Genomic DNA, 11,221 nt, shown 5'->3' on the forward strand with positions numbered 1-11,221 from the left:
ACCTCACTCTAGTTGTCAGTCGCTGGAACAAAAACATGACAAGAAAAAAAGAATTTAAAAAATGGGAAAATTCATTGGCGAAAAACAGCAAATAATCACACAATTCAGTTCAACATAGTTCTCCGCCGTCTTTGCCTGTGTTCAGTGCAAAATCTTCAGACATGATGTTGAATTGTTTTGTTTGTTTTTTCTTCAGCGTGGTTCATCTGGACATCTCGTACACCGGATGGAGGACTCCTCCCCTCTCTTCGCCTGTTCTGGGATCCGCAGGCTGAGCCGCTCCTCTTCATCCTCCGCCTCCTCCTCTTCCTGCCCGTCAGTCCGTCGTCCGTGTCCAGACGGCGCGGACGCTCGTGGTCGCAGGAGCCAGCCATGGGGGAATATTGGTCGGGCTAATTCATATTTGCCGTGCGCGTGAGAGGTGACGACGGCGCTTCGAGGAAGGACGATGGACCCGCGCGGCGGTGGCCCCCGAGACGTCGCTTGTTGCGCGGTGGGCTTGTGCGCGTGACCAGGTTGGTGCCGCATATTGCATTTATTTTCCTGCAAAATAAACTGCGGTGCAAACAATTTTTATTTTTTTTTTTTGCAGAGGATGTTTTTAACTAGAGTGGACATCAGTAAATAAAATTTAAAAAACAAAAGCAAAAATATTTGCATTTTACAAAATTTTACCTATTGCCGACTGGTCTAGTCTGTCAAAAATATTGTCCAAGCAACTCTTTAAATTGGTTGATTAGAAACATTAAATCTAACTCCAATGAATTATTAAAATGGCATATTATTTTCTTTTTACAAATTATATAGGTTAACAATATTACCCAAGGTACTCTTTTGAATTAAAATAAATTAACATCTAATTATATAAAAAAAATAACTCACATTTGAGAAAGATTAGATTTGTATTCATTTTATTTCCAAACATTAGTACAGGCACTCTTTAAATATTGCGCCCATGAGTCCATAATTAAAAAGAAACATTGTGAAAGACATTAAACCTTTTTATATTTTGTGTATTTTTTGTACTTTTTTTTTTAAAGTGGTTGAATTCATTGTACAATAATAGCCAAATGTACTTAATGCACAAATGTTAATCTGTGCACTAAAAGCAACACAAAAATGATGAACAAAATACACAACTCCTTCAGCATCCAAACAAAAATCGTGAAGTTGATTTTTAAATAAAGAAACACTCTAAAAACAAAATACATAAAATGTGATATATGTACAGGCTTTTGAGGCTACTTATTTGTATGTATTTTTATGGCACTGGTTCAGCGATTCATTAAGTACTGTTCATGTCCATCCATTAAAAAAAACTATTAAGAAATATCGTGTAAAATTTAAATGTTTCTTCATTTTGAGCAAAATTTCTTTGTGTGTTAGCAACGCTACCACGCAAGTAACATTGAGTCTTTACAATCGAGTATTTCAATTTTACACAACATATTGAATTTGAATCATTTCTGTATACAATAACATTGAAGTTCTCTCTGGCAAATGCACGACATGGCAAAATTTGATGAGTCTCGGCTTTATATTTCGTACTACGAATCGGCGCCTTATACGTAGTTCTGGTTGTGTGCAGTTTTTCAAGGATCATTTCCCATCATCGCGTCGTCCTGTTCCTGGCCGAGTTACCGCTGCCGTCTGCCGCTAAACAGAAGGCCTCAAGCCTCTTAGAGGGTCTTTACGCCGCACTGCTGCTAATCTCCCGCAAACAAAATAAGAGCCTTATTATATTAATAGATCATTCTGTCAACCATCATGCCGATGGTACTCGGTGAGGCTTGTAACCAGGTGCGCTCTGTAGGCCGGGAATTGCGGTATATTAAAAGGAGCTACCCCGAAAGGCTGAGTTGCTGATAGGGATGGAGATGTCAAGGTTCACCGCTTTGTGAACAAGTGCGTGTGCAAATAGTTTTTAAGAGTTTAAAAGTAATGTTTGCTGATGTACACTTGCAAGGAATTAGTGCCCGTGTCATGGGTGACTTGTACATATGCGAAGGCACCACACAAGCTGAGAGGTACATCCAGGTTTTGGAGCAAAATGTGCTGCCATCCAAGCGAGGTTTTTATCAGGGACAGACACATTCTGCTCTCGTTACGACAGCGTGAGTTCGAAGTACAAATGTGCAAATACCAGACTGGGCTCGTCGCGCTCCATACCTCTTTTCAATCGAAGATGCGCGTGACAACACACGGCGACAGAGATCCCGGACCGTTGAGCAACTGAACTGTGCAAAAGAATTCCACGTACAAAACTTGAACTACTCGTGTCCTCATTTCATAACACATGTGTAAACATGGCTTTGTCACAGCTTTTTGTGTTGCAGGTATCAAATTCATAAAGAGGAATTGTCTGCAAAAACAACCCTAAAGTTTATCCGTTTGAACATTATTTTGTCTTGTTATTGAAATATAATTTGAAAAGGTTTTGCAAATCACTGTTTTTTGTTTTTATTTACCCTTTTCACAACGTCCCAACGTCATTGGAACTGGGCTTCGTATATCAACAACAACCTGGTATTTGCATCTACTATCTGTGAAAGGCTTTAAATAAACAGTTCCAATGTTAACTTTTTAATCCGATTACATTTTTTACCGGGGAAAAATACAGGTAGCGAGTCAAAATATAACGATCGTATCGTCGCGTTCTCGCAAGCGTTTGTTGACACGGGCGATGATGTAACGCTTTGCATTTTCCCTGTCGGCGTCCTGGCTGAAGGGAAACCTCTTGCCAGTGTCGTTTAATGCGCTGGGGGTGCACAGGGCCGGTTAACTCCCTAGCATTAGCGCTAATCTATGCGGTCCTGCACGTGTTACAACCACAGACATGTGGGAGTGAAAAGCAAAGACGACAATTCTCTCCCGCCCACCTCTTTGTTGCTTATCCTCACAAGAGTCACGGGGAGTGCTGGAGCATATCCCCAGATGTCAACGGGCAGGAGGCGGGCGGGGTACACCCTGAACTGGTTGCCAGCTAATCGCAGGGCAGATACAGACGAAAAACCATTCGCACTCACCATCACACCAAGGGGCAATTTAGAGTGTCCGATTAATGTTGCACGTTTTTGGGATGTGGGAGGAAACCGGAGTGCCCGGAGAAAACCCACGTAGGCATTGGCGGAACATGCAAACTCCACACAGGCCGGTCCGGTAGTTAACCCGGGACTTTAGAACTGTGAGGCCAACGATTTCCAGCTGAGCCAACGTGCTGCAGAATATCCATCCATCCATCCATCCATCCATCCGTTTTCTTAGCCACTTATCCTCACGAGGGTCGCGGGAATGCTGGAGCCTATCCCAGCTGTCAACGGACAGGAGGCGGGCGGGGTACACCCTGAACTGGTTGCCAGCCAATCACAGTGCACATCGAGACAGTCACAATCACACCTAGGGGCAATTTAGAGTGTCCAATTAATGTCTGCAGAATATAAAATATTTTTAAAGGTTCTACTTTTAAGTTTTCATTAGAAATGCGGGTTGTTTTTTTTTTTTTTTAGGTGATGCATCCTTCGGTTTACATGAACCCACTGAAAGGTTATTTTACTACAAGGACTTCACATTGTGTACATAATTTTACAAGTGGAAAAGTCACGATGGGAAATTGATAATTGGTAATCGGGACATTCCAAGAAATCGTCATTTTACAAGAATGGCGTCACCAAAACTATAACAATCAGCAACAACGGCCATTTATTTACGCTGCGGTAACTAGCAACCCGACTTCCTGATTTCTGGGTTTGGGCGTGTTACGTTTGCGGGGTAAGCGCGAGGCAAGTTGTGACGTTATTTTCCGTCGACAGCAGAGGGTGATAATCATCCAATATGGCTGCCCCCTGAGATGAGGGAATTTATTATATTTTCATTCCACAAACGCAATATTAATGAAAATAGTTCCAATGTTAACTTTTGAATCCGATTACATTTACAGAATATATTGCCAACATTTTTACCGTGTAAAAATACAGGTACAAAGTCAACAAAATAATGAATAGCATATATTATGAATATAATATATAAAATAAAAATAAAAAATAAAATATAATGATATAATTAAGACGAGTGGGGGCACATACAACATATTCTGGCTCCAAAAGTGTTTCTTTCTCCTTTCCCTTTAAGCAACAGATAAGTGAACATGCACTGTGGAGCAAAACATGTAGACAGACAAAACAGTTCATGGTTTTATTTCTTCAGGGAAAAAAAAAAAAAAAAAAGGTAAATTGTGAAAGGAACAACAAAACCAGCGGCACGGTGGATCAGCTGGTAAATTTTTGGCCTCACAGTTCTGAGGTCCTGGGTTCAATCCCCGCCTGTAGGGAGTTTGCATGCTCTCCATTAATTGGAGACTCTAAATTGCCCCTAGTTGTGATTGTGAGTGCGACTGTTGTCTCTCTCTATGTGCCCTGCGATTGGCTGATGACCAGTTCAGGGTGTACCCCGCCTGCCTCCTGCCCGTTGACAGCTGGGATAGGCTCCAGCATGCCCTGCAACCCTTGTGAGGATAAGCGGCAAAGAAAATGGGCGGATGGATAGACAACGAAACCATCCCCCGACGCCAGTTTCACTAATCAATATGTCCATCATTAAGGTGGACCCATTCCTGAAATTTTAGTCTGGCATTTTGGTACCCAAGGATTGCTACGATATGCCGCTATGCGTTGTAGTACTTCACCGGTTTCTTTCTGCAATTCCGCGGGTTGTCGAGCAATTTACCGCAACGGTCGCAATTCGTAATTAACGAGGCTTTTTCGAAAGAAACGGTACGGACTGTGCCTCCTCCGAAGTGAAGAACCCTTAACTATGCGCTCCCAAAAAAAGTCTCCCTAATGGACTTAGGGCCGCACTATATCCACACAGCCATGCCGCCCAGCGTGGCCAGCGCAGACCTGTTAGCGGCGCTTATTTGAAAAGCCGGGCTGACCGTTCACACACACACACACACACACACACACACAGAACACCCTGATCCTGTTTAAGGTAAGGACATAAGGAGGGTGTATTTTTAGCCGCTGTATAGTTACTCAGTCACACGGTGGAAAAAGTGTCTGTCGGGTCCGTACATTTTGGAGACGAGCGCAATTCCAATTCTCCGAAAGTCACAAGAACGTGTAAAAGATGAGTTGTATCGAGTGACCCAAAATTTGGGGGACATGTTTATAACGGGACACACAAAGTTGAGCACGAAAAAGTCACACGCTTAGTATTTGTTACGAGTAGAAAGACATAGTTACTGAAAGACGTCGGTAATTTTGTGTACTCTTGACCAGTGTTCCCTCTTAAGATGCGCAACTGCGCAATTGCGCACTTGTTGCACGCTCTCAGCGCACTTGAAAACCGATCCAGCGCAGTGAACCACAGCGTGACATCTTTCTTTTTTTTTAACACATAAGCACACGGTCTCAAACAACAAGCTGCTACTCAGCCTACTTCTACTTCCTAGTTTACCTGACACCGGCCCCCTCCGCTCTTAAAGGGGAACTCTCATAATTACGAACAGAACACACACCCGCAACTTTATATCTGCGGGCATGATTGGTGGACCACACCCGTAACTTTATTGCTGCGGGCATGATTGACAGCACTCATACATTTTTCAAAAAGTCTCAAGGACCGATGCCTGAAATTAAACAGGAAGTTGGCCGGTTTGGTTTCAGTCAGCAAAAAATGAACGAAATTTGACTAGTTTGGGTTGAAGCAGCCCTGTTCAGCAAAGTCATTAGCCACTATTTTGACACACCCTACTGAGGAATTTGCCAAACGAGCCTAAATAGTAAGCAGTACCCTTGACAGATTAGAAAGCTGGCTTTTGCTTAGGGCAAGTCGTGCAGTTGTTGCATGGCCGCAATCGTGGGTGGCTCTCGGAACGCTAGAAAACGATTCCTCCTCGATACCAGTTTCATGTCCGTCGTAAGACGACAAACAAAAATATCTCAAGGAACCATGTGTGCAACAGGTCAGCCATTTTGGTTGAATCAGTCCCTTCTCACTCTGTATCGTACATGGAAAATTATACAAAAATTTGCAATTGACAATTTACTCTTGACACCGATTTCACTATCTCGAGCGAGCAATTGGGTGAATCTACTTTTACCAAATTCTTTTGTTCAAACGGGTATCTGTACTTTGACTCACTCAGCGTGTGTACTTTTGCCACCTCTTGAGAGCGTTAAGGATCCACACCCTAAACTGAACACTGAGTTGGTCTTTTTGATTTGAAACAGCAATTTTGTCCTCGGATTTTGGTGAATCCAACTCGGGAATCTGCCTGAATGAGCGGGTATCCTAGACAAATGGTCAACTCTAAATTTACGACATGTAAATCTGTATTCTTACACCTCCTAATGTGGCGTGACGACAGAATATTTGTGCGTCTAAAGAAGTGCTCAAGAGTCTTGAGTGCAAAAATGACAACTTGGCAGCGTGGCCGTCTTACATTCGCTCTCTTCCTTCTCAAGGTGCAGGGCCCGACACAACACCATGGCGAAGGTCAACAGCGAAATCTCCTACTTGACCAGATGCCGCCTGTCCAGTCGCCCGTCCGACGAGGAGCTGGCTGTCATCGAAAATGCAGACAGCAGGTTTGTTTGAAGGGTTACGGTTCCTAACGGTAGTCTGCCGTGTCGCCATTGAGCAGTGCTGTCGTTCAGACTATCATTCGTCTTTCAAATGTGGTGGTCTTTCCTGTTGATGGGAGATTCCGTACCAGATGTAGACTTTCAGCTTGTGCGGCCGGTTTTATTGGTAGTTTCTGGCTCAAGTTCTTCGGGACGGTGTCTTGCAGTCACGATTCCGAGAGGGCGCTGTCTTCCAAGTCCAGCAGAACTCTTTTCACGGGTCCAGGAATAATGGCCAGGTAAACATCCATATGAGTGACTTTCCCTTGTGATTTGACCACTGCCTATACCACTAGCCTAGACGGGTGTCATGTCGTTGTCACCGCTCTCTCTGACCATGTCTAGGCTCTCTTACTTCTTCTACATGCTGCGCAACTGGGCCTTCAACAGGATGAACCCCGAGGTAGCGGTGAGGCACGACTCCTTCCTGGAGCGCTTCCGGGGCCCAGAGCTCAAGGAGGTCTGCAGACGTGAGAGCGACGGCCAGTCCACGGGCCGCAACAGCGGACTCCGTAGAAAAAAGTGAGTAATAGTGGTACTCCCTTGTCTGGCATGAAGCAAGGGCCTTGACTACACTACTCTATGTTGTTTACTTCCAAAGTCTTGGAAGTAAGTGGCCACTCGCTACCTACAACATGAATAACTGCAACAACACAGACGAGTAAGTGTGTCTGTAGACTTGCTAGTGAACTGGGTAGTACTCTAGAGTGAGAGCTTAGCTGGTAGTCCTTTCTGTTCTCAATTTAGTCTTGGTGGTTTGTTGTTCCATCCAAACAAAGCTAGTTTCAAGAAGAAGCTCTTCACTGCACGGGTTTAGTTTGAATTTGGAATGGATTTGTTGGAGGGTCATGATCGGCACCAATCCTACCAAGATAGTTGCAGACCTCCACTAGATCTTCCCCTCTTGATATAGTCTGGAATTCGTCTTGTAAGATCTCATAGCTGTACTATAGACGGTCCCTTTGGCGTAGAGTACCAGAGTGCGTGGGCTGAGCTCGTCCAGACCTTCCCCTTTTGTTGTTCTCTGGTATACGTCTGGTTGTCCCTCGTAGGCCTGGACACCCCTTTTCCCCCAATTAAGAGAATTTAAAGCTCGAGTCTGTGATCCTTAGCAAAAAGGAAGATGAGATTAAAAAGACAAAGGATGAGAAGGACGAAAAAAAGGATGAGAAGAAAGACGTGAAGGATGAGAAAAAGGATGAGAAGAAGGATGACAAAAAGGATGAAAAGAAAGATGAGAAAAAGAAAGAGGAGCCCCCGTAAGTACTCTCCCAAAGACTTCTGACTGATATCATCAGTGATATCGGGAACATTTATCTGATTCGTAGATTTTCCGCCGAGACCCCAATGAATGTTTTTTGTGTCGTTTTTTTTAAATCCAGAAAGGAGGTTTGGATCATGGACCCGGCTGTAGACATGTACTACAGGTGGCTCACGGTCATCGCTGGTCCGGTGTTTTACAATCTGATCATGATTGTCACCAGGTATTCTTTTGCTTTTTTTTTTTTGGGGACGGGGGGTAATATTTGAAGTGAAACTGAAGTCCTCGAACCTTTACACCTCGTCTACCAGGGCCTGCTTCAATGAACTTCAGGACCGCTTCACTAAACTTTGGATCTTCTTGGACTACACCTCGGACCTCATCTACTACACAGACACGTTTGTCAGGTCGAGAACAGGTCAGTCCACCTTGCGGCCCCCGTTGACCTTTTAACCTTTAAAGGAGTAAATTATTCCTTTGTGCCCATCAGACACAATTCCATGGTAGTCTGTGCATTCGCTCAGGTCTTGTCAAGTCTTCTCACATAGTATTTGAGTCTACACTTTAAAACTTAATCCAGTACACACTGGCCATTCAAAGTCATCTTTGTACCGGCTCGCTGTGCTGTGTAAAAGGTCCCGGTGTGGGAATTTGCAGGACATAGGAGTCGAGGCATAATGAACGGAAGTGACCACAAGGTGAAGTTGAACCAGTTTCTTTTCTGTCCACGTTCATTGTTCATGATTAAGAACATTTTTGGGGGAGAACTGAATTATATTAATGGCATTCCACTCGATTTCAGAGGAAAATTGATTTGGTGCGCATGCAAACAATGTACACTTCAAAGAGAATCATTGGGTAAAAGCGCTGATGCCGATCCCCACTTCTTGGATGAGTACGAGACTCTCAACTTCATTTATTACGTCCGTATGTAAAAAAACAAAACATAAAACATGCGATAAACAGAATAATAATCCAATCATAAATAACCATATAAAATCTGGTACCACAACATAGACATCAACAGTTAAAAAGGATGACTGAACATCGAGGCAAGTCAAAACGATACACGCTGAGATTCAATAAATGTGGAGTTTCCTCGCTCCTTTTTTGGGGGATTGAACTTCACCTACTTTGCAGGGATGGCAGGATACTGCAGATCCATCCATTGTGCCGCTTATCCTAACGAGGGCTGCGGGTTTGCTTGATTGTGTTAAAGCCTCCCTGCGGTCGCGGCTCCGCTCACTGTTCTGTTGAGGCCGAGAATTCAAATCCATTGGTCTGACGGATGCGACCATGTATTTAAAAACATAAAAACCTTGTCTACGCATGCTGCACTTGTGGACTACTTTTGTTTCAATGAAGCTACACAACTCACTTCTAATTGTTTCCTTGGCACCAATATACCCCCACATCGTAAAAAAGCAATTCAGTTATTGTGCTGCCTTGCTTTAAGAGCTCCGTCACAAAACGAAGGTACCACTGCATGTCGACAACGGACTTTAACCTTCTGTCTGCTCTCCAGGGTACCTGGAGCAAGGCCTGCTGGTGAAGGACGCTAAGAAGCTGAGAGCTAAATACAGGACCACGTCGCAGTTCAAATATGACATAATTTCCATGATCCCCACTGATCTGCTCTTCCTGAAATATGGATTCAACAATCCCGAGTTCCGCTTCAACCGCCTCTGCAAGATCTCCAGGCTGTTCGAGTTCTTCGAGAGGACCGAGACCAGGACCAGCTTCCCCAACATGTTTCGCATCAGCAATCTGGTTCTCTACATCCTGGTCATCATCCACTGGAACGCCTGCATGTTCTTCGCCATTTCCAAGACCATCGGTTTCGGCTCAGACACTTGGGTATACCCAAATATCAGCCACCCGGAGCATGGACGCTTGGCCAGGAAGTACATCTACTCCCTCTACTGGTCCACGCTAACCCTCACCACCATCGGAGAGACGCCTCCGCCGGTGAAAGATGTGGAGTACCTTTTTGTCATCGCCGATTTCCTCACCGGCGTGCTCATCTTCGCTAGTATCGTCGGTAATGTCGGCGCCATGATCTCCAACATGAATGCTTCCCGTGCCGAATTCCAGGCCAAGATCGACTCCATTAAGCAGTACATGCAGTTCCGTAAAGTCACCAAAGACCTGGAGGCCCGGGTGATCAAATGGTTCGACTACCTGTGGACAGAGAAGAAGACCTGCGATGAGAAGGAGGTTCTGAAGAACCTGCCGGACAAGCTCAAGGCCGAGATCGCCATCAACGTCCATCTTGACACGCTGAAGAAAGTCCGCATCTTCCAGGATTGCGAGGCGGGACTGCTTATCGAGCTCGTGCTCAAGCTGGAGCCTCAAGTCTTCAGTCCCGGGGACTACATCTGCAAGAAAGGCGACATCGGCCGGGAGATGTACATCATCAAGGAGGGGAAGCTGGCGGTGGTGGCCGACGACGGCGTCACTCAGTTCGTGGTCCTCAGCGACGGTGCATACTTTGGAGAAATTAGCATCCTCGGTATCAAGGGCAGCAAGGCTGGGAACCGAAGAACTGCCAACATACGAAGCGTGGGCTACTCAGACCTCTTCGCCCTCTCCAAGGACGACCTGATGGAGGCCCTCACAGAGTACCCCGAAGCGAAGAAGGCTCTAGAGGAGAAGGGCAAGGCCATCCTGATGAAGGACAACCTAATCGACGAGGCGGTGGCTAACGCCGGAGCTGACCCCAAGGACCTGGAGGAGAAGCTGACCAGGCTGCAGGACAATTTGGATGCCATGCAGACCAAGTTCGCCAAGCTCCTGGCCGAGTTCACCTCCAGCCAGACGCGCATGAAGCAACGCGTCAGCCAAATGGAGGCCCAGGTGAAGGCCGTCAAACCCGAGGACCTTTCAGAAGTGGTGGCCGACAAGGACAAGAAGGTTCAGTGAAGAAAGATTTTACTGGGACGGAAGAACTTTCTCACTTCAAAGTTTAAACCTCGTTTTTATCTATTTATACATCTGTCAGGTTCTGTACGGAGAATCTGTGTGAATGCCATGACCAGCAAAACTTGGCACGCTCACAAAAAAGGTTTGGAATTGCCTTGACAACTTTTTAGGTAGTCATCCAGGTCATGGTATTCCCAGTACGCACATCCGGTTTAAAGATCATCCGGACCATTTTTTTGGTCTTCCTCATCTTTTTTTTTTTTTTTATTATTTTCCGGTGTGAATGTCCCGTGACCTCTCGCAGGTCAATACGGATACGACGTCTTTCGTTACGTGTAAAAGATAAACAAAAACAAACAAACACTGTCCCGTCGTCAGCCACTGGAGGTCTAACGAGTCAAAACAACCCCGGCAA

General features: G+C 45.1%; 1 protein-coding gene across 1 annotated transcript; it reads left to right on the forward strand.

The window, feature by feature from the left end:
• The first annotated feature begins 266 nt into the window (after nt 1-266).
• Nucleotides 267-10,918, forward strand: LOC133504106 (cyclic nucleotide-gated channel cone photoreceptor subunit alpha-like). Its single transcript, XM_061826304.1, has 8 exons — nt 267-515; nt 6,465-6,587; nt 6,791-6,862; nt 6,969-7,145; nt 7,736-7,882; nt 8,006-8,107; nt 8,196-8,302; nt 9,410-10,918. Exons 2-8 carry the CDS (start codon nt 6,487-6,489, stop codon nt 10,804-10,806), a joined length of 2,103 nt encoding a protein of 700 aa, XP_061682288.1. The 5' UTR covers nt 267-515; nt 6,465-6,486; the 3' UTR covers nt 10,807-10,918.
• Nucleotides 10,919-11,221: the final 303 nt, after the last annotated feature.

The sequence above is a fragment of the Syngnathoides biaculeatus genome, chromosome 7 (assembly GCF_019802595.1).
Source record: "Syngnathoides biaculeatus isolate LvHL_M chromosome 7, ASM1980259v1, whole genome shotgun sequence".
NCBI lineage: Eukaryota > Metazoa > Chordata > Actinopteri > Syngnathiformes > Syngnathidae > Syngnathoides > Syngnathoides biaculeatus.

Coding starts and splice junctions, on each gene's coding strand:
- LOC133504106 (XM_061826304.1), top strand. CDS start 6,487: ATGGCGAAGGTCAACAGCGAAATCTCCTACTTGACCAGATGCCGCCTG. Junction 6,588..6,790: donor ATCGAAAATGCAGACAGCAG/GTTTGTTTGAAG, acceptor GGTGTCTTGCAG/TCACGATTCCGAGAGGGCGC. Junction 7,146..7,735: donor AGCGGACTCCGTAGAAAAAA/GTGAGTAATAGT, acceptor TGTGATCCTTAG/CAAAAAGGAAGATGAGATTA.